This window comes from Astatotilapia calliptera, chromosome 12 (assembly GCF_900246225.1).
Source record: "Astatotilapia calliptera chromosome 12, fAstCal1.2, whole genome shotgun sequence".
NCBI classification, from domain to species: domain Eukaryota; kingdom Metazoa; phylum Chordata; class Actinopteri; order Cichliformes; family Cichlidae; genus Astatotilapia; species Astatotilapia calliptera.
Window position 1 is genome coordinate 15,349,649 of NC_039313.1, and position 27,173 is coordinate 15,376,821.

At 39.2% G+C, this 27,173-nt stretch overlaps 3 protein-coding genes across 11 annotated transcripts in view; all 3 read right to left on the reverse strand.

Annotated features, from left to right (window-relative positions):
• Positions 1-743: 743 nt before the first annotated feature.
• On the reverse strand, positions 744-5,081 carry LOC113034044 (F-box/LRR-repeat protein 2-like). Of its 2 annotated transcripts, none has more exons than XM_026188327.1 (8): positions 4,868-5,081; positions 4,098-4,175; positions 3,272-3,338; positions 3,003-3,122; positions 2,771-2,865; positions 2,443-2,559; positions 2,179-2,286; positions 744-1,120 (listed from the first exon to the last, which is right to left on the reverse strand). In XM_026188327.1, exons 1-8 carry the CDS (start codon positions 5,035-5,037, stop codon positions 1,024-1,026), a joined length of 852 nt encoding a protein of 283 aa, XP_026044112.1. In that variant the 5' UTR covers positions 5,038-5,081; the 3' UTR covers positions 744-1,023. The 2 variants fall into 2 exon arrangements, with proteins under 2 accessions (XP_026044112.1, XP_026044111.1); XM_026188326.1 differs by having other exon boundaries at positions 2,771-2,898.
• Positions 5,082-6,144: 1,063 nt separating this feature from the next.
• Positions 6,145-11,535, reverse strand: LOC113033318 (uncharacterized). Its single transcript, XM_026187004.1, has 6 exons — positions 11,442-11,535; positions 10,220-10,396; positions 8,338-9,840; positions 6,943-7,078; positions 6,629-6,726; positions 6,145-6,218 (listed from the first exon to the last, which is right to left on the reverse strand). The coding sequence occupies exons 2-6, from the start codon at positions 10,227-10,229 to the stop codon at positions 6,145-6,147; spliced, it is 1,821 nt and encodes a 606-aa protein (XP_026042789.1). The 5' UTR covers positions 10,230-10,396; positions 11,442-11,535.
• Positions 11,536-14,943: 3,408 nt separating this feature from the next.
• The window catches only part of frmd3 (FERM domain containing 3), a 60,654-nt gene continuing 48,424 nt past the window's right edge, over positions 14,944-27,173 (reverse strand). For all 8 annotated transcript variants that reach the window (XM_026186559.1, XM_026186557.1, XM_026186558.1 and 5 more), the window contains 4 exons: positions 26,741-26,809; positions 26,459-26,583; positions 17,748-17,982; positions 14,944-17,397 (listed from right to left, as the gene is read on the reverse strand). In XM_026186559.1, coding sequence (XP_026042344.1) covers positions 16,917-17,397; positions 17,748-17,982; positions 26,459-26,583; positions 26,741-26,809 — 910 coding nt within the window. In that variant the 3' untranslated portion in view covers positions 14,944-16,916. The remainder of the gene's footprint in view (positions 17,398-17,747; positions 17,983-26,458; positions 26,584-26,740; positions 26,810-27,173) is intronic.

A 27,173-nucleotide genomic window follows, 5' to 3' on the forward strand; every position in this document is an offset into this window, starting at 1 on the left:
GTGGCCAAAATCTGCAAAACCAGCAACTGCATAAAAACAGCACTTTTTTGTGTTTTGCCCTCAAACAAGTTAAAAGTAAACCCTCGGTATTGTCTTATTAAAGTGCCACTGCTGATGTGGTTCCTCCTTTGACTTTGTAACATAGTTGGCCATTCACAGCATATGAATTATGTTTCCTATCTTTGATTATTAGTACTCATTGGAGCTTTTATTGGAAGGCTCTTTAAACCTGGAGTCATACTAGTGCAAAACACACTGCTAGTCCTGCTATGATGATACCAGTAATGCTACACAGGAATGCAAATTATAGAAATTTGAAAGTACTCCTGCATCTTTTATTTTTGCTAATTCCATGTACAATATCATGCCTTTGTAGCCAGACTGTAATCTTTACATTTTAATGTAAAATATAATCAGACATATTATTAAACCCATTGCCCCCATTTCATGTTTTATAAACAGTTTATTAAATCTTAGTATTCTTAGCTTCTGTTTTTAGTTTATTTTTAGTTTATTTGACTCAATTCAGATGAAAAAAACAAGCTCACAGTTTTGCTCTAAGTAGCAGTAACCCACTACACCACTACAAAGTCAGCGGCACATACAAACAAAAGCAGTTTTTTGTTTGTTTTTTTAAATTTTAAGTTGTAAAATACGATGAGATGGGTTTTTACCTAACAACATTAACCTGAGTTAAAAGTAGAAAAACAAGCAGCCTTTTAAAAAATTCCCGCAAAGTTATATAATGACAGAAAATATTTAATGCTTAGACGATACACCCTTCAGATTTCTGCACATCTGATAACAATCTTTAAACGCATGCAGTCAAGCACATATACCGGTATTAAAAGCTTTTTAGTCATCCTTGAAAATAGTCCCTCAGACCATGGCAGACCTCATTTAGCCTGTTGCTCATGTAATAGCATAGAAAAATAAAACTAATAATGCTACATACTTGGCTAAATCAACATTTCCCTCTTTGATTTGTTCAATAAATATTTCGTGGAGATATAACTGTCAGGGTCAGGACAAAGGGGAAACATTAACGGTGCTGTTCACTTCTTTGATCTCGTGTTCAGTGGGTAGATGTGCACAGCCATAGAGATGAAGCACCTTCAGCCTAAAAGGAGACAAACATGGAACCAGATCATAGGTGCCAGCATGCATTTTTCATATTTTGTAACTACAGAAAGACATTTGATTTGGGTATAGATTGCTCCTTTATTCTGCCATGTCACTCACTTATTAGATCACTAGCAGCTGACTTTCATATTTTCGAATAATTTCCACCAATTAGATCATCATTGCATTAATTACTGCAGTGCTGACATGCTTTATTTTCATGGTCAGTTACAGTGTGCTCATGATAAGATGGAAGGAAAGTCTTTTTTCTTTTGCAACTTTCGTAACTGTCATATGCTACGAAAACATCACAGAGTTTCACACTGCATAATCATGTCTCAGCATGTAATTTGTTTAGTGTGGCACTCATATATGGTTTTACACTTGTATGAACTTCTAAAAGATTGTTCAATTGAATTTAGGAGACAGATACAACATAATGAGCAGAGTGTCAACTCAGGCAGACCCATTAAATGGAGCCCACAGTCCTGTGACATCAGCTGACCTCAGTGCCTGTCCTCAATATTTGATGGCTCAGCTGATATCCTTCTGCACATATTATTAGGACATTTTATAAAAGGTTCACTATTTAAGTTGTCCCAGTCTCCCCGCTACATCCCCGATTCTCCTTTTCGTGTGACACAGCTTCACCAGATGCTACTAGATAAACTACAGTCCATCCAGAAAGTACTTTTTTTTACACATTTGATTGTGTTACAGCCTTATTCTACACACACTGCACATCATTGATAAACATCATTTATATATGAGCTAATTATAATTTTATCCTGTAAAAGGTCATGGGGGGTGAACCTAATGTGTTCGTGTGTGCTACATTTAGAACTGCAACAGTGGAAAACCTTTGACATTTAAATATGTAGAGAAATGAATAGAAATTGAGTTTGAAAGCGTGTGAAGAGCAGCTACTGCAACCTTCTGAAACACTGTATTGATACGTCCTTGTGTTCATTCTGCTCAGTGGAATTAATGGCAGTACACAGTGACTCTGCATTTTGTGCAGAGAATAAAGAAACATCTTTGAATGTGTGTTTTTACCTCTTGCAATGTTGGCAAAGCTTCAGTATTTTCTTTACGGTGATGTGGCAGAAACTGAGTTTGATGGTATGAAGATGTCTGTTGCAGTAATTTGCTAGCAGAGAAACCCTGGGTCACATCATGCATGCACAACACACACACACACACACACACACACACACACACACACACACACACACACACACACACACACACAGGTGAGGGTTCACTTGTTCGTCACTGACACTAGCACATTGATCACATGTGGTGAGACGTGCTTTGTACCCTCTGTTTCCGGTGCTGGTGGAGCTGAGATCCAGCTGCTGAAGTCTTGTGCAGCCCAGAGCCAAAGACTGAACACCTGCATCTGTTACTGCTTTACAGCCACTCACATCAACAGCTCTAACTCACACAAACAAAAACCCACATGGATATCATAGATGTTAATTGTTATGTCAAATATGAAAATATGAATTTAACTTTTTATTTTCTAAAGTAAAACATATTTTTATACAGTTCCTCTGGCCGGTTTCTATTGATAAGAACACCGCTGGCAACGCTTGGTTCTTATTAATTATGTGCACTTTGCTTCCCTTTGCATATGTGTGGATACCTGATACAAGGTGAATATTTGCTGATGCTATGCAGTGTCAGGTCAGTGACTCCAGGACAGGAACTGAAGGACAGACTCTGAAGTTCAATGCAGTTCTGGAGCAAAGTATCAACTATGGCATGAGTGACCTGTTAGCGGCAGGGACTACGTTTAGAGCACTATTAAAGACAGAGCTGCAACTCCATAAACATTCAATGTGTAGATTCAGATTGAGTCACAGAAAACTATCCACCTGTAGTCCTGTGAGATTCAGTGAAATGAGGCTTTTGAGCCGTGCTGTCAACCCAGTGAGGCTGTTTACGGTGATTTTTGGCACTCGTCCGATGTTTAGATGCTGAAGGCCGGAGCACATCTGGATATGAAGACATGCAGAAATGTACAAGGACTTACTTTTTCACATGCTAAATCATGTTTAGTAAATGAAGCTCTGCAGAGCATCATAGTTTTTTTTTTTTTATATTAATAGTATGTGTTTTTAACTGTTATATCAAAATTTAGCACCTCATATACTGTCTGTAGCCAGGATGAAGTAAGGAACTGACAGCCAAACACCTCCAACCTGCGCAGGCTAAAAGACAATGTTGTAAACACCAAAAACAACAACATGACAATCTTGATGTGGTTGTTATTTAATGTCCTTCTGATAATCACATCTCATTCTTCACGAGACGAAGTGGTATTTATTTCAAATAATAAAACCATTCGGTGTCCAGGAATTCAAACTAAGTTTAAAATAAGGATTGCGAGGATTAACTAAGGATTATCTGAAACATAAGAGCAGCGTCTTTCGAGGCTTAGACTTGAGAATGTGAGGTGTCAGCCACTACATGCCGTTATCAGAATAACATTATAATTTTTCTCTTTGATGCAATTCTCACAACTCCTCCAGTTATTAATTCAGTTAAGTCAGAGGTTTCAAGGCCTTTTATACCAGTGGCCACAACAGCCCACTGTGATCTTAAGTGGGCTGGACCGATGAAAATCCCCTTTCTGTCAGTGCAAAGACATTTAATTCCTGCAATATCTCAAAAGAAGAAGAAGTGCAAATTTAACAGTGCCCTGAAATTCTCTGTCTGACAGAGAGACTGTATTTCATGTCTGAAGTGTAATTCATATTTCAACTTGACTAAACTAAAACTCATCTGACAACCACTTGAAGACATCCCCCCAAAAAACCCTTCATGCACGATATTTACAAAGACAGTTTATCCAGAGACAAACATGCACGTGCATTATGGGACACTTTCTAACCCCCACCTAAGCCTACAGTGTAGCATGAGTTACACCACCATTAGCAGTAAATGTGTTAATAGGGAAGGATTCTGACCTGTCTTTGTGTTTCAGGACAAGTTCTTTCAGTGGGGCATCAGTGACTTGACAGCCATTCAGGACAACAGATTTTAGGCTATAGAAGAAGAAACAAAGTTATCCGCCCATGTCAGATTCTTTATCTGGTATTATAACAGAGGTTAAGAAACTGGATGGACTGATTTCAACAAACACTTGGCATCAGTGGGAAGGGAAACTTAACAGTAATAAAACTCAGGCAAAACCAAACTCATGGAAGTGCGAACATCTACCAGTTGTGGATGGGTGCATAGATGGACAGACCCACAAATATGAAGATGTAATATTTTCACCATACAACATGCCCTTCTTACTCTGAGCACAGTAAACAATTCAACATGTAAAACATATTTTTCACTTCACTAAGATAAAAATGACAAGAAGTCAATTATACACAACCTGTGATCAGCACAAAAATCATCCCTTCATCATTTAAAATGATGACATTTTTTGGAGTGAAGGTTTTTACTTTGTTAGAGGTTTAGAGGTTAGGTCAAGGCAGTTAGTGGGAGTTGTTAGGGTCACTGTAACATCCTCCTGTGTGTGTGTGTACTTGTTTAAATGTCTTCATGAGGACCATAAATTGGCCTCTCACTGTATTCATGGGGACCAACAGTCAATGTGGGGACTAAATCCCGGATTTCATGAATTTGAAGGCATGCTTAAAATTTTGTATTTAGGTTATGGTTATAATTAGGTCATGGTTACTCAGTAAGCCGTGAAAACAAACATATGTGTGTGTTTACTGACCCTTTTCTGTAATCCGTCAGAGCCTTCACTCCTGTGTCTGTTGCTCCACTCCAGCTTACATCCACACTAGTCACGTGATCACAGCACTGACTAATCACTGACAAAATTTGATCACCATGGAGACCAGGACCAGTACAACTTGTGACCTTGAGTTCCTGAAATGATCGCATGACTTTATATTCACGATATTTGCACTGCTGTCACAAAGTACTGATGTAAGCCGCAAAATATCACATTTTACACACTTTACATCTATGAGACTTGTGACCAGTGATGGAAGATGCATTCAGAGTTTGGGTTTAATAAAAAAGTGGCAGCACAAAAAATAGATAATGAATGTGATTTTTTTTTACATAACAGTCAGACACAACTCTAAGTTATTTTCACAGCCTTTCAGCAGAACTTCCAATCCGTCATACCACCTCTGCATGATTATCATTTAGTTATTTACTCTATTGAATCATATTTTTGTATTACTTTTCTTGTTATTGGATTTTTTTTTTTTTTTTTACCTTAAGCGAATTCCTACACAGTGAGAAAAACATCTGCAGCCCACTGGAGCAGACAGAGAGGCCACTGCAGCTATACAGAAACAAACTTTGAGGACAACGTCTGCCCACACACAGCAACCACTGGTCAGTTAGAGCCGAGTTTTCAAGCCTTAGATTTTTCCCTTGAAGGAGGAGTAAAACATAAACTTTTGTTTAATGTAAGCAGCTTTTTTGTTCATTCAAAACTCTGAACTGTAGTTTCTATGCATGACTGTGCAGGTCAGTGTAATCATGTGTATGTTTGTTCAGGGAGCAGTAGAGCACACACCAGCTGGAAGCTCTTACATCATGAGAACGTACCATGTGCTGCTACTTGGAAAAGTTTAGAAAATCCCTCTGACATCTGTCCTGTGTTCGATCTGAATTTTAGCAGAATGATACTAAAATCTAGCTGAAGTGTTTACCAAACTACAGGTTCACTCACACAGTGAGTGATCAGATGCCAGTGCATGCAGGCGGTGGCAGACCTGCACCACTATGGATAAATCCCTATGAGGCAGCAGAGACAGGATGAACAGCCACACCTCATCAGGCAAACACAACCAGCGGTCTCTTACAGGGACGCCTGCTGACTAGCAGGTGTAACGACACCACAACATGCAAAACAGAAAGTAGAGGGATTGTTTTAACAAGACACTGTGAAATGTTACAACCAATGTTAAGATTATTACATTAAAACACCAGATAGACTTGGGTTTAAAAAACTGTTTAAAAAAAAGGCTAAAACTATGTGCGCATGTAGTAAAGATTTCCTACCTGGTATTCAAAGGTATTGTCCATAGTGACATCCGTGGCAGAGTCTGTAAGTGTGAATGAAAGTTACACATTGTCAAAGGAGCTTGGAAAGAAAAGCGTCTGGACTTCTTTAAGTCCAGACGCTTTTCTTTCCAAGCTCCTTTGACTACGATGACCTGGATGACTGAGAACCTTCACAGACAAAGTTACACATTATATTCTGATGTAAAAACAGCGCTAATTCTGAGCATTTACTTGGTTAAAAAGTGAAACGCATAAGTAAACATTATATTGGCTTGTTAACCAGAATGTCTGATAAAGAGTGAAATGAATTATACATAAGTTTCAACAGTTGGAGCAAATTTGTCATGTGAGATGTTGGTGACTGAGCTTTCCTTTGGTCTTCTGTTTTTTATAGCACTTTATCATCTTTTTGCAGTTTTGTCTGTAATTTTGATGTCAAGCTTACACTCACATGATGTAAGTCCAGAGTCATCATGATGAAGAGTGTGTGTCTGTACAGGTCGCGGGATCAGATTCAGTTTCTTTGTGTACTTGATTGCTTGTTGATGTCTGCAGGAGACAAAGGGTGAAATTCAACTTCTCATCATCACACACTAGACAAAATTATTTGGCTATTAAAATTAAAATTTGGTTCATATGCCCTTAGATAAGAAGAGAAAAGTGTACATCAGGAGAGCGTAGACGTCTGGGGAAACTTAACAAGTTTTTCTAGTATAAACTTGTTCAAAGGTTATAAACAACTCTCCACACACTAAATTAGCTAACCTTGGAAATCTTTCTCCCAGTGAATTATCAGTGAGGATCCAGCGAGCTCTATCTCCAGCTCTATTTTTTGGATCTTTGAGAATCCTCTGATGGTCTGTACTGTCTGGATGATGTCTAATCCTGTTTTGAAGCAAACCTAACCACAGACACAAGAGGGGGGAAATACATATTAGCAAACTGCTTAAACCTTTTCATCTCAGCATTCCTTGAATTACAGTATTTATTTGTAAAAAGCCCTTGGCACCTTGCTGTAGAGCACTTATGAGTTATAAATAACTCCATGACAGGCTGATTTGTTCTTCCAAGGATAGAAGTGAGGAAATTTAGTTTTTGATAAGAAACAAAAAAGGAATGAAAAGCCAAACGTTAATGTCCAAATGTAAAACTTGATCATCTTTTTTTCTGTCCTGTTTATCTCATAACCTAAGGGTTCATTTCATGACAAAGTGAAAGCATCTTGACACCTTGATAGTAATAATTAGCAATGTCACATTTTTAATCTTTTGAAACAATTTAAACTATAGCATTTTAAAGAAACACCCATCCATCTGTCTTCTTCTACAGATGGATGGATTTGGATGGTCTTGGTTTGACTGGAGCCCTTTCCAGCTGTCATAGGGTGAGGGATGATGAGGTACACTCTGGACAGGTTGCCAGAGACAGTCATTCACACTCATGTTCACATCTAGGGCCAGTTTAGAGTCAGTAATTAGCCTAACCTGCACATAATTGGGCCGTGGGCGAAAGCCAGAGAACAAGGAGAGAACATGCCAGGAGAGACTCCACACAGAAATGCTCCAGTTAGCTGGTGGATTCAAACCCAGGACCTTCTTGCCACCACACCACTGTGCTAACTGGACTGTTATTTATTAGATTTTTCATCTAATTGACTATAGCTTGAAATATTGAACTAATACAATTTTTTAATATTCTTTTTAAATTCTGTAATTTTGATGTGGATTCACTGGAAAATCCAAATTTTCCAACTATATCTTGTCTTTTAAAGGGTTATAGGAACTGAGTAACAAGACTCAAACATCATGACAAGAGGACTCCATATGAATGGAAACCAAAGTTAACTACCAAAGTAAAACACTAAATTAGTAAGGATAAATAAAACAAGAAAACTCAGTAGTAAGCTTGACATGCAGGAAAGACAGATGGAAAACAGAGGAAAACACTAAAGAAATGATTCATTAAAGTTCAAGCTGTAACTGGAACAAAGAACTAAAGACTCAAAATACTGAGAAAATAAAAGAAGATTAAAAGGAAAATAATAAACAAACTAAAGGCCAAAATACAAGGTCCATAAACTCTAAACTCAGGGTCCAAACACCCCCGGACCATCAACACACGTCGACTGATTGCATACAACATATATAACGATTTCCATACCTGGGTTAGAAACAGGAGCAGCATCCTTCTCCACACAATACACATCACCTGGCTTGTTCTCATCATTCGAGGCTCTCTCTTCTGCAGTTTCCTTCATAAAAGCTGTAGGTGTTTGCTTCACAGTCAAATTGCTGCAAGATTTTGCACTTCTATATTCGCTAGGAGTTTTCTTGGTGCCATGTGAGCTCCTCTCCTCTGCGCTTTCTGCTGCGGTGGCTCTTTTGCTTCCTGTGTTGTTAACCTGTTTTTTAATCTCAGGATTTGTGATGTAAGAGTTCAGTTCAAAGCAAGACCCCGGACAAGCTGGAGCTTTAACATAATCGCCCATTTCTCCAGATGTCGTCCCCTCTTTCACAGGTGACTCAGGCTTGAAATGCTGGCTTATTCTGAGGTGATTTAGCTGAGCCACACATAGCTGGTACTGCTCATACACACTCAAGTTTAATGACGATTTCAAGGGATGGATAACATGGGAATTAGCTGTTTTTGCCGTCTGCTCAGGTATCATCTCTGGCTCAGCGAGGCTTATTTGACTATGTGTGTGATCTGAACTGGATTCCTGTTCTTTTCTATAATTTCCCTCATTCCTGTCATCTTGTATTTTCTCCTTCTCATTTTCTTCCATCCACTTGTCCTCTTTGCTCCGTACCTTTTGACTTTCTGACACCTCTCTTTTAGCTCCAGCTCTTTTAGAAGTCATGCCACTGAAATTGTTGCTTTCATCTAGCGGTTTTAAGATATTCACTTCACTGTACGCGGAGCTCTTTTTACAAATGGCATTCCTCCCAGATGATGTGGACTCTTTGATCAAGTGTGTTGCAGCATCAGATGTGAATGTGTGGTCCCTTTGATTAGACATGTGAAATCTGTTTGTTCTGCGGTAGTCTTGGCTAGAAATGTGTTTATTGGTGGCATGTTGTTGCTCTGTGCTTTTTATATTTTCAGTTTCAGTATCAGGCCAATTTTCCTCCTGTGTCCCTGGGGAAAAGGAGACTGGACTGTGGAGGTCATATGAAAACTTATAGCTACAGGAGCTGGTTAGATCATTTAAAGATCTGGACTGACAAGTTGTTTTCATACTTGATCCTCCCCCATATACCTCACGAGCACCGGCATCAAAGGAAACTGGATGATGATATTTAGATCCAGATGAATGTTTGGGTGAGATTTTCTTGCTTCCTTTGTTTTTCATATTGTTTATCAAACTGTCAGCTCTGCAGAGTTGATGGCAAATCACTGAACCACTGCAGAGATATCTGTTAGCCCAGTCCAACACATGCCTGAGCTTCTGCTGCTCGCTGAAGAGAGAGTCACTGAGAAGATGAAGGCTCAGCTCCTGGTTGATACTCTGCCTACAGTTCCCAACATCCTCCAGGAGTTCAGACACAGCACCTTTTGTTGTAGTATTTAGATCTGGCATTTGAAAAGACGTCTCTTCTCCAGTTGCATCCATTATTGCATGCTTTAGTATTTCGCTTTCCTGTGTACACCTTAATATGTTCTCTGTAAACGATCAAGTTATTTACATTAATGGCAGAACAGTCTTGTTTATTAGAAGCAAAACAAATGTTTAATGCACACACTATGCAGAACATATTGAACACATCAACATACAATACGCTGAAAAAGTCACCCCTCATTTCTTTATATTTTGCTAGGACAATGGGAGATCATATTCAATGGGGGTCATGTTGAAGAATGAAGTTGTTTCCAATCAAATGCTTTTCAGAAAGTTTTACAAAGTGTATCAAAATTTGATGGCACTTTTCGGCATTCACAGTTTCATCAGTTAAGAAGACATTGTTAATACAACTGCTTGAAATGCACTCCTAAACCATTAAATAGCCTCCACCATGTTTTACTGATGGCTGTAGATACTCACTGTTGTGCATGTTTTCTGACCTCCGTCATACATACTGACAACAGTTTCAACCATGAATGTCAAATCTGGATTCCATCCATTTCCTTCTACCTATCTAGTTCAGGGTAGCAGCTGGGTGGGCGTCTATGCCAGCTTTCATGGGGCAGAGGAAGGATACACCCTGGACAGGTTTCCAATCTATCAAGAGAGAGATAAAATCCACATTTATACTTGTGGTCAGTGTGGAATCATCATTTAATCTAACAGCCAGGGGCAGGCCGGAGCACCTGGAGACGATACGTAGACTTCACAAAGAAAGGCTGGAGAATTCAAACCCAGGATATTCTTGCTCTGAGGTGAAAGTGCTAACTACAGCATTGTGCTACCAAAAATTTAGATTTGTTTCTCCATTAGACTTGTTCCACTGATTTTCAGTCCAGTTCTAGTGTCATTTGGTGTACCTCAGCCTTTTGCCCGTTTACTCTTTTTACAAATGGCTTCTTGATAACCAACCCTCCACTTGTTTGTGAATGTGTGATTGGTCCACTTGGAGTTTTTCTGTTTCCTTTTTTTTATTTAAACGCAAACTGTTTGATATTTTGCAATGACCCTGATGAAGGCCACAAGCCGAAGCGCATTGGTCACCTAATAAAGTTGTTCCCTAATACTTCAAGTGTCGCTGGAGTCTTCACATCATCCAACCTTTCACTGAGACTGTTTCCAATCAGGCTTTGGTGAACAGCAGCTGGATCAACTAAGGGAAAAATACATCTCTCAGATCTTTTGCTTTTTCCTATTTCTTACAGAAACAACTTTCAGATACTGTTCATTTACTGCAGCTAGTTTTTTAAGCCTGCAGTTTCTTCTTTTGTCCTCTGCTTGTCCAGTTTCCTGGGTTTTTTTTTTTTGTTTGTTTCTTTGGGCAGAGACACCGTGCATCAATCAAAAAATATGCCAGGTTTTCGGCTAATAGCTTGTTGGGAAATACCTTGTTGGTGCAAATTATACTATCAGACTGCATTATCACACAACCCTGGTTTACTGAAAAAGCGGCCAATGTCAAAAAACCCCAAACCAAATAAAAAAAACTCAAAAAGCCTGGAGAACTTTAGATGAAGATAGAAGAAACAAGAAACAAGTGTTGCTCTCCAACATCCACTCTAAGAATTACATGGTTTGGCTATTTTTGCCACAAAAAGAACAGCTTTAGTTTGAACCAGTTTAAGAGAATAATCACTCTTACCCAGAACTCTTTCCCGGCTTGTATTTTGATAGTTCCAGCCATGGAAAACATAAGTAGCATCTAAAACACATGAAGCTCAGGCTGCAGTAAAGCTCTGAACACACCCATAGAAGTCTTGTGTTGCTCACACAAATATCACCATAGAGATCTCAACACAAGCTGCAGCAACTCCTTTTTACCACAGGAGGGAGGCAAATCTCTGACAAATTGGGAACATGATTTATTAGGATATTAGCAGGAATAACTCGCACAGTAATAACAACATTTCAATGTATGTTCATCAGGGAGCTTTATTGTGGCAGTATTAACATATAAAACAAACCATGTTTTCTGTTATAACATACAAACATTCAAAATGTTCACTTCACAAAGTTCATAAGGCTTGGTTGTCCCAGTAGAGAGGGGGGGTCGTTACTCGAGGGATGGTTTTCCCCTTTTTTTCTGACTCTTCCTAAATCAAATCTCCCAGAGTTTATTATTAAAAGTGACAAAATGACAAAAAAGAAACAACAAAATGACTTGACTAACTGATAAAACAACAAAACAATCAGATTTAACAATAACAATCAAAACAATACAGGGACCGTGCAAGAGATTCTGCTACTACTGTACATGCCCACACAACACTGAAACAATATACAGTTTATTTTGCTCTACCATGTGATGTCCAGTAGTTTTGCATATAGTAGACCTGAGTTCAAATATTTAAAATCTTAAATAAATGAATTAAAACATGTATTAGTGTATTCGGTTGTGTATAGTAGTTTTAAACAATCTGATTTCCAAGTGTTAGTTCAGCGTTCTTGCTGTTAACTTTCCAGATATGTAGACAGGTAGTTAAATTTAAGGTTTGTAAATACTTGACTCATGCATCAAATTGTATGTGATTTTTTTTTACTTTACTATTTTTTTCTTTATCACAGTTTTCTTTATAATTAGGCAACAAAAGTTGTTCTCCCAGTCCATCCTGTATGCTGTTTGTCAATAGCAGAAACCCAAGTTCTGTAGCTAAAAAAAAAGAGCTGAAAGAGGTTCAATTCCCCTTTTCTTAAAGGGTGTTAATGTATAAATGAGCTACAGACTAACATAGTGCTACAGTATCAAATAGACCCCAAAGGCCTTTCTGTTGTTTGCAATGAGTCAGTGGTTGATTCTAATTTTCTAGTTACAAACTAAAGATCTGAGCAAGTTGGAATTAATACTTTACAATTAGTGAGATTAAATTCATTTCTGTGAAGTGAAAGTGAATGAAATCTAGCCTTGCTAATGGCATCAGTGGCTAATATGCAAGCATGCTCTGTTAGCAATGAGGTCTGGCTTTAATGATGTACAAGCACACAGCAAAAGCACAATGTAGCTAACTAGAGGAGCTACTCTTCATCTGATGAGAATATTACTTAAGTTAACACAGTTAGCAACCACCTGTAGTCTATGTTGAGAAGTGAGTGACTAAAATTAAGTCCAAAGATCACTGCAAAGTGGTTTTTGGTTTCAAAAAGATCATCAGTTTCTCCTCTTGGTAAAAACACAGAGAACATGCATTTGTCTATGATGGTTGAGACAGCCAAGCCTGTAATCTACAGTGGATTGCTTTACACAGACAAGACACACAGAGGAAAGAAAGAAAGGAAATCTTTTTCTTTTGCCACAGCTATAAACACAGTATTTACAGATGAAGGGCATGCAACTTGCACTGAGAGGTCAGCAAAAGGAACCAAAAAAGATAGATTCCCTGATTTAACTGCAGGAAGGTGGAGCACAGAAATAAAGAACCAAGGCCTGCATCTTTAGAGCCGTGAAGAGTCTTTTAATCTGTGGTGAATCTCTTGAGCACTCTGATGCCTGTGCATACACGCTATGAAGACAGAGATTATGGTGATCATTTAGCAGTGCATACAGATCAGCTTTGTTCACTCAAGTGAAGGCATTTAAAAAAAAAAAATCTCAGAATCTGCAGCGTTAGATGCAAACATCTTCATCAGAGTCATTTGGCCCTTTGCTCAGTTTCACCTTTGAAACTCAGTGCATGTGCTGTAGTAGGAAAATAAATGCTTTGTCCTCAAATAAACTTGTTCCTGTTGTTACTGCATATCTGCTATATATGCATAAAGCTTGTTAATGCATAAAGTCCACAGTTACATGACAACACAGCTGATAACATGAGGCAGAATAAATAGAAGAGAATGTGAGGGCTGTGCACTGCAGAAGCCTCTGTAGCAGCTCACTTACAAAGACTACAAGGAGTGGAAAAATCAACTTTAAGTGATGATTTTGTAATAGACCCTCGAGACTGGCTCGAAATTATACTGTGTAGCCATTCCCAGTTTTGATAGTAGTGCAATGAGCATTGAAGTTTATCTATGAAGGCCAAACTGCACGTACAGGCTCTCAGAGAAGGAGTTTTGTGTAGTATTTTAATGAAACTGACATGGATGCATACATTAGTTATGTGAAATTATGCTACAACAACACAGACAGTCAGCCAACATATTAATGTCTAACTTCACCTACAGTGCTTGGTTATTCTAAATAGCAAGACATATGAGATAAAGGTTATGGATAAATTACATGGTGTGTATATGCATGTTTTTTTTTATTAATGACTTTTTAATTTTTTAACATAAACTGCATAAATGCCCTTTCCTGAGAAGTTGATCCAAATCAAACTACATTTCGGACACAACTACATCTGTTTTCATTTGATCTGAAGCCATTTAGCATCACTTTCATTCAGAGTCACTATGTCGTAACAGACAGCCATCGTCACAGGTTCAACCAACAAGTTGATGGCTGTAAGGTCCAAAAAGTAAACTTTTACTTAGTGACACTTTTGAGATCATCTATACAGACAGCACACACACAGAAACCTTGGCTTGCTTTATATTTGACCTCACCTTTTATACTTTCATGGCAGACAAATGTGAATAATTTCTAAAATCCTACACTCTGATCCAGATCAGTTTTCCTGTGTATACATATAGCAGGATGTCACTTCCAATGACTTGAGTTGATCCTAAATTTACACACCAATCAACAACAAGTTACAGTTGTGGTCAGATGTTTACATGCACTCGTCATGAAGGTCATGGCAACTTTGGGCTTTTAATGATTTCCTTGAACTGTTCTTTTCCCAGCATGGAATCAATGTACAGCAGACCGGCTGCACTATTTTGAATGTATTTTGGACTTTGCCTAATCGACACAGGGTGGACACAGGGTGTCGCTTGAATAAATAATAAATAAACTCTACCAGTTCTGCCAAGAATGGTCAGATGTCCAGCTAGAATTACAACAGACATGTTGATGGCTACCAAAAGCATGAGGTCAAGGTGCAACAAGAGATTTTCAACAAAATATTAGTCAGAGTACATCTATATATTTAAGCCTGCATACTTTTGACTTATACTTAAACTATCCCTTTGTGAATTAGAGAAAATCCAAAATAAATTGAAACTCATGCACAAAGTTTGTGTTTTTATAATCATTAAAGATGTATGTTGTAAAATCATTCCACCCTGAAAAAACTGCTCAAAGAAATCATTAAAATCCACAGATTATCATGACATTGATGATGAGTCTATGCAAACACTCACACCTGAAGTGAATAGGGACTTTTTCGCTATGAAACTGTAGGCCTTCGTGTTAATATACTTTGATATCTATCAAGTAAAGCAAATAAAGCAGTGCTGACCTGTCATCCAATATCCTTAGGTCCCAATCTGATCAAGCATTCCCAGTAAACAGAGGATCGTTAATGCTCACTCTCAGAGGATTTTGCCAGTACCTGTGGGGCCTATACAGTGCTAGGAAAGAGGTTTTAGTTTATTTGGTGACTGGTCGGGGTAAATACTTAAGCCAAATCAGAAGTATATATCCATGAACAGAACCTTAAATCTCCTCAAACCAGAATCCCATGATTCACTGTGTCTACAGTGCAACATGATACCTCTGTCTTTGGTCACATCCAAAGATAAATACTCAACATGATGCAACCACAGAAGCTTTTAGAAATGTACTCCAATGACTGTGTCTGTGACCAAACTGCTGATCTTATTCTGCAAGATTAATAACTGCAACCGCGCCAATACAATACCTTCATGAGCGGTTTCAGGCCATTACACGCATCACTTGTCCCACAGTGTCATTGGAGCACACTCTTTTGAGTCAGCCACACCAACCCATCTTTAGTTTCTCCTGAAACTTATGCACAGCTCCCTGTGAAGTAGCACATTGCTGACTAATCAAAAACGAACCTCAATTCCACGATCATTTTCCCTCATAAACTTCCATGTAACCTTTTCTTCCTTTTTTCATACGTTTACCGCAGACTCTGTCCACACTGTTTGAAGATGCATGAGCGACCGTAAACTAATGAGCTAACATTTAGTTCAGATGACATTTACACTTTCATCGAAACACATTTTATCAAAGAAAAAAAGCTGAGAGTTTTTCTCCGGCCTTCCTCATCTTTCCAAAATGACATCACGTAATCTGAAACAGTTGTAATCAGTGATCTGTGTAAAAGATTTGTGCTATAGCCTCTGTAGGAAAAAGCCAGGGTGCTACCAAGCCAACAACTGTTGGTGGTAGTCCTAAAAAATAGTTTCTCAACACTCACACCCTGATAAATCTCAGCAAATTCGCTTTTTTTTTGTAATCTTTTGTAAACTATTAATTTGAAAATAAGCTCAAAGTAGATCCTCTGACTGAAAAATTCCTGAAAGATCTGATCACATAAAAATGTACAAAATGTTAAAAACAAGTTTTTTTAATTGGCATTATTATCAATATCTCTTGTTTTTTTTTTTTTAAATATATATGTATATATTTATATAATGTACCTCTGACTGTGGATGTTGTTGTTCAGTGACTAATCAATCATAGCTTTCTGCGTCCACCCACTCCGTCATGACTGACAGGCTCTGTTACCAATCAGGTGCTCCAAGGACAGGAACCAATCAGAAAGGTTTGTGGAGAGTCTCCGAATCAACTTATCAGCATCAGGAGTGAACAGCCATTCAAATTTCTTCTTTTTGGGACTTTTTCTATGTCCATTACATCCCTTTCCACAAGTTCCTCCTTGAGCATTACTGTCCTCTATCTTTTCACTTCATCACTATCTGAAGTGTTTATCTTAACAAGTGACTAAATGCTACTATTAAAATCGTATTTCTCTCTTCCAAGCAGCAAATTACGCAGCCAAAGAGGTGAAACAAATGCTCTTGTCCCAGTGTTTTTAACTCATTTTAGGGATCCTGACAGAAATGTAATTGATTTTTTGAATGAAACATCCAACAAGAATTTTGTGAGCCAATAAACTACAGTCTCATTTCATCTCTTTGGCAGACTGGTGTTTTGGCTGAATACTAGATTAAATATAAGATTAAATCACATGTTAAGACATACACTTGGACGTATTTGTTTTCCTCACAGTGCCTCTTCTCTCTGCTCTTTTTCTGAATGTCTTTTCCCTTCTCAGTCTGACCACAGGTTCTCCATGGCCATGCTGATCTTACACAGGATCCAGCGTCGGAGCGGGCAGTAATACTCGTAGTGAAACTGCTCAAACTCCGGTGTCTGCCGGATCTCATGGAGGAAGGACACGTCAATATCTGACTCCAGCAGCAGCAGCAGTGTGGGCACGGTGACGAGCAGGACCCCCATTACCACAGCGACAAAGCGGGCCACGCTCAACACGCAAGCATTGACTCTGTCATTGGATGACAGCAGGCGCAGACTGCTGGTCAGGACTCCGCTCATTCGACTTCTCGCGGCCAGGCGGGTGCGCTCATAGGCCCTGTCTCGCTCCCTCTCGGCCTCCAGCTGGGCCTGGATGTCAGGATCAGCATGGAGCTCCCTAAGCAACCTGGCGGGGCTTTGAACTGGAGAGGAGAAGAGCAAGTCGACTCCTCCCTGGCTGTCGTCCACTGGGGTGGGAAGCATGCTGGCACAGGGACTGGAGAAGAGAGAGAATAAGCAAACCTGAGCCTGAGTTCACCCAATGAATGTTACTAATGTTCAGATTCAGTGTCTGCTGAATGTCCTGAATCTCACTTATGCCTGAGAGATACCTTTTGCTCCTAAAATGTTAAAAACTCTAAAATTTGTCCTTTGCTAGAGAAAATGGGTTGAATTTGGAGTTTTCTTTCCAAAAACCGGCAACTGCATCCATCAAAAACACAACCATCTTTACTGTTTACACCGAACACATGAGCCAGAAAATGATCATTCAGCCGAAAGCAGCTGTTGAGGCTTTTATAATTAAAAAAAGCTGCTTTTGACAGTTTATTATAAAGATTTATTGACCTGTAAGTAAGCTCAGAAATGGTCAGTGTGCCGCTGGCCTCATCGTCTTCCTCCAATTCATGTTCAGCTTTGGGCGTCTGAGGTCGGAGATTTGAGGTTTCCATGGAAACACGAGGCTGCAAGTCATTGCCCGAAGCAGAGTTTCCTGCTTCAGTACTTTGCTGCTCTGCATCTGCAGACCCAGCTGAAGATTTGAGGGGAGACAAGGGGACCGAGTCCTTCACAGCAGCAACACCTGGTGAGGGGGAAACAGAAGTCAAAATATCTTTGTTTTTAATAAACATTCATAATTATTTCACCTTTTATTTACAGAACAGATGATGAGCAGACTTCGATACTTTTTTAAAAAGTGCATTTTCAGCGTTGTGTGTTGCACAGTTCACAGCGGAGCTACAAAAAGCACATTTAGAGTTTGTAACTAAAAGACAGAAGATTATTTTGCTCTCCAATGTGATCTCTCTTTAATGTAAATATGAACAATTTCACACTTTGCAAAGCTTGATGTTTTAAAAGCAGATTATTTGAATAAAGAATATAATAGTTTTAGTCTAAACATATATCGAGAGCTCTGCCTTTATCACCACTTGCTTGACTTTTTCTTAGTATTAGCACACTGTGCAGGATGTAATCGGCCTGCAAAAATCAATATTACTTTGTATGCAGCTGGGAATGGAGACCTCTCAGCTTTGCCTTTTTTGTGTGTGTTGCTGTTGACTACATTGACCACAAGATGGCGTTATTCGCTCACGTAAGGATAAAGCTTCAGACTTGGAAAAACAGCAACCGAGTAATAAATAAATACCCAACTGTGGCATCAACACACAATTTGGTGAAACCATAATAATGCTACGCTGCAAGTGCATAGCATAGATATAAGTCACTGCGTTTGGTGCAGTGATGTGAGCAGCTGACAACACCTCTGTGAGTGTGAGCAACAGTTGATGCAGCGATGAAGACCTCCTGATTCTGTTGGTGTGTACAAATTTCAGCTAGCAAAATAATACTCTGGTGTGCAGTTACATATTACTCTTTGAGATTGATGAGGTGCGAGAGATTAATGCCTAAATACACACACATTTGTTGATAAATGGAAATATATAATGTGTGTGTGTGTAGGTGTGCGCGCATGTGTGTAAGTGAGTGTTAAAAATAAGCCTAGCTGTCTTCCTGCTGTGGATTAAGTATGAGCTGGGAGGTAAATGTTCAGTGACATATGACTCAGTCTACACCTGTAATCCATAATCCATCTTGCTGTCTTGTGGCACAAGCATAGTAAACCTCAAATTTTTGGTCTCCAACACACACACACACACACACACACACACACACACACACACACACACACACACACACACACACACAAGCCCATTCAGCTATCTTAGTGAGGACCTTCATTGACATAATGGTTTCCCTAGCCCCTTACCCTAACCCTAACCTTTAAAAATGAATGCCTAACCCTTACCCTAAACCTAACCATAACCTAATTGTAACCCTGACACTAAAACCACATTTAGGCCTCAAAAAGGCCTTCAAACTTTTGAGGACCGGTGAGTGTGTCCTCACAAGTGACTGTCGGTTCTTACAAGTATAGTAGAATGCAGATTCCGGTCCTCACAAAGATAGCTAGACAGGAACACAGACTCATGTTCATTACAAACACAGCTGAAAACATGTAGCCTCACAAACTGAGAAAGAAGGGTCAAAACCTGATGAGAATACATGACAAACATTACATCTGCAATGTTTTTATGATCCATTGATTGAAAGTGGTATAATATCAGATACAGAAACTCAGTGTCAGAGTGACTAATGAGTTACCGTGCTCCCGATTCAATTATAAATTGATAAAAAAAATAAAATAAAAAAAGAAAGAAAGGGCAAAGGAGTGCTGAAGAGTGAGTGGTGACTGCTACCATGGAAACACAGCAGGCAAAAAGTCAACAAGTGTGTGAACTCAGGGAGGGAAAAAAGGGGGGAGGAATAAAAACATGGAAGCTGCAGCAGAAGAAAAACAACACAGTGATGGGGACGACGACGACGACGATGATGCTTGCAGCAAAAGAAAACAAAACTCAGTTGTAATTATTGCAGTTTGTTCCTTTACTGAAATTCTGCACTGGACTTGATTTTTGATTATTCCCTTTCCACAAATGTGTTGTCATTACCAGAGATGGGCGCGTTACTGTAATCCGATTACCCTTTTCAAATAACGAGTAAAGTAAGGGGTTACTATTGCAAAAACGGTAATTAGATTACCGTTACTTTCCCGTAAGAACGCGTGTTACTAAAACCGTGATTTTTTTGCGAGAATGTCTCATGACAGTGACGTAAGCGAGTGCGACGTTCGTGGCAACAGGTGTGTGCAGATCAACAATGGATCATATATCGAGTGCAGGAGAGAGTATGAGCATGCAGCGTTTAAAGCGTGGAAGTACTGACCTTACTTTAAGTTTGATTCCGTAAAAAGTGATGAAAACATTAATGTCCGTTGTGCGTGGGAAGAAAACGTATTTTTACATCAAACAAAAACCCCTAAACTTCCAAGCAAGCACCGAGTGTGCTACTACGTAATGGGAAATTCACAGAGAAACTCGCGGATTCTTCAACTGACCGCTGTGGCACACCAGGGTAAACCTCCGCCTACCTCACTCCTGCTTTACAGGTGAAAATAGAGCAACAGGACCGATAGTTTTTGATTTTATTTATTTTCTGCTGTGTTTTACTTGCATCTATTTGAAAGACCGAGTGTAAACACAAAAAAAGATTTTATTTTATGTGCTGGAATGTGCAGAAAATAAGTTTAAATGTTAAACAAATTTCTTCCAGTCTGAGACTGTTGCATATAATTCAATTTTTGCTTGATGCATAAAGTTAAAAGGTTAAAACTAATAAAACAAGTTTTAAAAAGAGACTTTTTCATTTGATTACATTACATGTATGATGGATTATGCAGAAAAAGTAGAATTGGGCTGAAAGATCTATCGCTTTATCACCTCTTCAGGTTGTAAATCGTGTTTTTAAAAAGTAGCTAAGTAGCTAAGTGGGGAGGACAAAAAGAAAGGACTCAAAAGCAACCAAGGCAGAACTGCTTGGCACACGGTACATACAACATTATATGTAAAATTATGAATCAGAACAGAGTCCCACTCTATGTAAAGCTAACCCTCCGTTCTCTTTCAGTCATACCTTCCTGTTTTATTGTGATAGTTATTGTTTTCTGTGACTTGTGTTGCGTTTGCTTCCCCTCCCTCGTCATTTTTCTTTGTTGCATCATCCCTTACTCTTTTTTTGCATCCCATGTGTTATGTGTCTCCAGTACAGTTTTCTAGTTAGTAAATTCCTGGTATCTGCTCAGCTTAGGTTCTTTTGTTAGTTTGATTCCTGTGAGTCCAGCAGTAAAGCTGTATTTTGAGTTCAGTGTTGCTTCCAAGTCCTGCATATTGGGTCCTAATCTTGATAGCCACACGGCAGCATATGACTGCCTCAGGTGCATTGCTTATTATTAAATCTATCCTTCATAAGTGTGGCAGTGTGTCCATTACAGTTGGATGTTTGATTTTATGACACACTGAAAGCTGACTAACATTAAAATGGTACCTGTATCCTGTTTGCACTGTAACGTATTAGAAATCTATGCAGCAGAGACTGTCGAGTTCACATCATGACCAGCTAAGCCTGAGATTAGGAGAAAAAAATTATTTTGTAAATTTACAAAGAAGAAATCCTGAGTTCTGTCTGACTTAACTAAACACATCACTGCTGCTGCAGCTGCTGCTGCTATTTCCCATTTATGATCCAGTCTGTCCTGTTAGCTCACATGAAAGCCTCTCCATAGATGAGGTGATGCACATCATCCTCGTGCCTATGCAAACACGCACACACACACTAGTACTCAGAGCAGCGGTTTCCCTTGTTATGCAAGTGCCGAGAGACCGATTCATCTTTGTCATGTAACCTCATCTTTAGCACTCAAACACTTCAAAAGTAAATTTGTCTCTATGATTGTTCAGAAATAAATCAGCTATCAACTCCATTAACTGTGTGCCCAGCTCTTTTTTTTTTTTTTAACTTTTAAGCTCAATTTTTGAGCTGTTTGAAGGATTACAGCTTCATCAGTCGAATTATAAAATCTACTTTTCAACCAAAATCATCGCCGATTTGTGAAAGTGATATAACTTTGTTAAGTCAGCTAAACGCACATAAGTGCATAACTGATTGCAGTCTTTCATGATGAGAATACATCTTTTGGCATCAAAAGTGCTGAAATATAATAGGTTAGCAATAATTCTTTCTCACTGTGTCTGTAAATGAGGGAATTGCTTTGTCTTTCATCTGCATGTCAATTGTTTATAGGATCACTGATGAAGCTCAAAGGATATTTTAGCCAGTGGGATAAAGATAGGTGGAGTAAAACTAAAACTATTAAGCATTATCATTAAAAAAAAATCAGTACTTGTGCTTTTGTTAATCCTTCACTATTTACTAATTTAACTTAATCATTTAATTCATTTAAACTTATTCCCAAATCTACTAATCAAATATTTAAAGTGCCTTATCTTGACCCATCTGCTTAATCATCATTTCATTTAAGGTTGTAAATATGCAGAGCAGGGTGCTAAACTTTAGCAGATATGATCCAGCAGAAGTAAATGTCAGATGCAAATGTCCAGTCTTTAACCAGTCAGGTCCTCAGGATGCACAGAGCCCCTGTGACATCACATTGCGCGGATGTAAGAAGAGAGCAGGTAATGATCTGTAAATTTACAGCTAACGAGTGGGTGTCATATATGCTGCCTCCCACGCGCTCCATCCAGCACACTTTTCACACGAGCCACATTTAGTATTTCTAGTGGTGTGAAGAGCAGCTGAAGATTTAATCGTACCACTAGATCTTCAACAATAACCCTAACTTCAACCTGACCTAATTCTAACCCTATTTCATGATTTACTTCTGGGTACCCAGATGTTTAATGTTATGGGGACAAAATCAAGTCCGCATAACATGAGTAATACTTAAACTATGCACACATGCACACTTCTATTAAAGCAGCCTCTTGAGAGTCCCATGTTTGGCAGCTTACATTCACAGTTTGCATCAGGCGGTTGCCACAACAGACCTGGCAACTAACTGCTGAGCTACCAGGCTCACAAATTTAAAAGGCGTTTACCTCCTGGTTAGACTGTGGGAAAAAATGTCAAAGGATACATTTATTAGGAGCTAAAAGAAACTTCACACAGTGACCTTTTCCACTTGGCTTACTCTCTTCCAGTATATTTCTCTGAGGTCCAGTACTGAATCCAGCGATGCGACCCCCATTGCCCACCAGTCGCACATAGACATCCCGTCTTGTGTGATTGGCTATACGTAGGTGGAGGCTTCGCCTGGTTGTTATCTTCACCTGGCACCTCAAGGCCTCAGCCACTACTATCGATGAGTCTTGCTCATCTTCAGCCTCTCCTGGGTGGAATACTTCAAGAGCTCCAACCTCTCTCTGCTTCATCCCTTCTTCCCGCAGCCTCTCTGGTGTCATGTCGAGTTCGAGTCCCCCTATTTTGCTCCCGTAATTCTGGGTGTTGTCGACACCGGGACCGTCGCCCAGTTCCAAACTACCCTGCACGAGGCTGCCTCCAACATCACTGCTGTTTCTGTGCCCTAGAAGCTCCATCATTCAGTTTGATGACAAAAGCCGGACCAGCTGTCTGCACAAAGACCCTGACTGACTGGGCTGCCAGCTGAGCTCCAACACACGCACGCCTATACACAAACACTTATAGAGATGGTGAGAGACACACCAATGCACCAGAGACATTCTCTCTCTCTCTCTCTCTCTCTCTCGCTTATGCACAGACATGGTGGGCCCTCCTGTGAATGTCAGCGATGGTAACAAAGAGTAGAGGGGGCATTAGAGGAGGATCAGGCCCAAAGCTGCAATTTCTAAATATAACCAGGTGGTCCTGGTGGCAAAGGGGCAGCTAATCTAACTGATTACAGGGGGACAGGCCTGACTCAGGACGGGATGGGGGATCATTTTCTTTTCCTCTCTGCAACCCTGTCTTTATCTGAGTCTTTCCACCAATAAAATAAACCTAATTCCAATTCTACAGCAAACTGGGTACAATCCAACTTTATTCACTACAATACTCGCCTCGCTGTGAGACTGAAAATGAAAGATTTTGTTGGATCACATGCTGCATTAACTGCTGCAAAAACATGGATTGTGAGGCGGAAATATGAAGCCTGATGGCTATAAAACATCCATTAATGATGTTCCTAGAGAAAACATAGCCAGAGTGTATGCGTTTGGATTGTGGTAGATAAGTAGGGAGCAAACTGTACAAACAGAACAAGGTCAGCTATGACCTTGGGTCAGCTTCCTGTTTCCCCTGTAAAGGCTGAGATTAGTGCTCTGAATATAGACTGTGACCCTAAACCATCTTGAGGACACTTTATCTTAAAGTCCTTGCGTCAGCCACCTTAGCAGAATCAGCTCATGAAACAGTGATGTGTCGTCCAATCACATCGGTTGGGTGAAAACATGCAACGTAATTAAACTCTCAAATCACATAACTCTCATCTGACTCCCATGGAAGCTTGTTTTCTTTCTCCTTTTTTTTTCCTGCCATCGATTAGTCACATTTCAGGTTATTATCTAAAAAATTTTACTTATTAACTCCTTAATGCCAGGTGCAAGACAGAGCATATTTCCTATACTGGCTTCCTGTCACATGTTTTCTTTGTATTATTGTAGAGTCTTGACTTTCAACATAAAGCACCATGAGGCAATTGTTGTTGTGATTTGGTGCTTTTGAAATAAAATTTAATGGAATTGAATTGAATTAATTTTGATGAGTTTTTTATAGCTCCACAACATTAGCACAAAAAACCTAAATAAATGGCAAAACAAATATTTAAAGCAATAAATTCAAAAAAATAAAAAAAAGCCAGATGCAGCAAATATGATACCATCGAAAACTCGCATGCAAATGGTGAAGTTGAAATTTGAATGTAATTCATTTTTAATAATAAATTGACATTTAAACTTAGCTCTACTCAGCATCTTTTTTTTGTCAGTGAGGAAAAAAAGCTTCTATAAACTCCCATATGCAATGTTGGAAACTTGTGGGAGGAGGACTACAGCACGGGCTCATGTGCGTACCTGCTTCGCATTAAGACGCCTGTGTTAAGAAGTGCTCTCTCAAATTCTCTTTCTACATTTTTCATGCATATTGTGAGTCTGACAATACATGAATATTTAAAAATCTTAATTTGAACAATCTATGTCTTCATCTCTTTTTAAAATGTCTTTTTTCTTGTAAACTCTTCAGTTTATTATATTTACTGTTAAACCTCTAATGTTTTAAAATAATTTACAACTATATCACTTAATATCTTATTACCAGAGGGAAAGGCAGGAACTGCAGAAGAAAACAAGGCATTTTCAAATTTAATCTTATGTTATTTACTCAGCCTGTATCCTGTACAAGGCCCTTTATTTGGCCTACTGTCCCGCCCAAACCAGCTGAGACAGCCGAGATGGTTTCTACTGCAGGTCTTTGACCCCGAGCCAAGAAAGAATTGATTTTCCTGTAAATGGGATGAAGGGAGATGAGTGAAAAACAGAGACAAGCAACAAAGAAGAATAGAGGTGGATAAAACGACGGAGTGACCTTAAAATCTGTCAAAAAAAGGCATGAGAGAAAGCGATGAAGTCTATAAATAATTTGTAGACAGTGATGGTGCAACAGCATGACTGCACTGTACATGTTTGAGAACCTAACGAATGTGGTTCAGGTGGATTAAAGGTGAGGACAGGAGAGGTGAAAAATACTGACTGAAGGAGAGGAGAAGCTCTGAGGCGATGGAAGAGACGTGCCTGGCTGGATGGATATAATTTTAACTGAGGGTAAAATGAGCATCAAATCGTTCTTCATCCACAACAGTGTTTTGACCAAGAGTTTTAATCCTCTAATCAACAGCAGCTAAGTGAAGACAGGACTCAGGCACTATCCGTGGTTTGAAAACATGAAAACAGGTTATTGTAATGTGTGAAGTACACAAAGAAAATGCTGTGAGAAATGAGATTGAGATCAAAGGAGATTTTCAAAAACTTGAACTCTGACCTTTGACCTTTAGGTCAAGGTCACCGCGATTCAAACTCATCCTAGATATTTAGCCGATGCACCTATTTTATCCATTTGAAAATCCTAGGTCACTTTCTTCTCGAGTTATCGCATTCATAAGATTTTAAGAAAACTTGACCTCTGACCTTGAGGTGGAGGTTACTAAGATTATTTGTAGATGCATCTATGGTATCAGTTTTCATTTAAAAACTTCTGTGTATGTGCAGCCTGCCCGGCAGGGTGACATCTACACCCCATCAGCCTTTTATGTCTGAGTAGGAAAAATGGAATCTTAGTCTGCAAAAACACACAAAGGTGCAGACACATGGAAAAACTGACAGTCAGAATTATAGTGGGATCCTTAGGGGGGATCATGAGAGGGTATTTTTAGTATGTCGCAATTGGTCACCAGGGAGACAGGATTGATGGCGAGATGGGAGCATCAGCTGCTCAATTAAAGCTCTCTCTCTCTGAGTTTTGTGCATGGATTTCTTCCTACACAAGGAAGATCCCATGTGACTTCACAAATGTGGGCATGAGTGCATGTCTGTTGTGTGTATTTGGGTCTGTAGTAAGCAGTATCCTCCTACCACTGTCTACGGCCGTCTCTTCGTATTCGTTGGTGGAGGGCAGTGCAGGTACCAAAGGTTCCATGTTCATGATGAGATTTTTATGGCTCAGAGAGTTAAAACTTCGACTCTGACCAAACTGAGCTCTGAAAAACATGAACGTCATACATTTTTTAACACCCTTACATAACACCACCATGTGCACTCTGGTATTCATATCTGCAGAACAATAGATGAAATTGTCCTTATTTTATGTTTTATATGAAATAGTGTGACTTCAGGTAATTTCTCAGATGTCCTTACCTGCGCACTTCTGGTGGCTCTCTCTGAATTTTGGAGCTGGCTTCTATCACTTCCTTGGCTACTCTGCCACTAACACAGAAAAACACATAAGTTAAAGGTTGGTTTGTGTTTATAAAAATACTGTAATTGAAAATAAAATGTTACGATGGCAGGTCATTAGTCTCCCTATAGGCAGGTCTGTAAAAAATGTACTCCTTTTCATTTACATGCATATTTGTAGAACTATACAAACCTCCCGAGGCCCTTTGTGACAGTAATATGAATAAGTTCACTCTATGCTATCATCTGAAAAAATAAGCAGTAGCTTGTAGAACCACCTTTTGCAACAATAATATGAAGTAATAATTTTCTATATGTCTGTTCTATAAGTCTCTCACATCACAGGTATTTGTTTATGCGCAGCTCTCTTAAGGTCCCATCACAGCATTGCAGT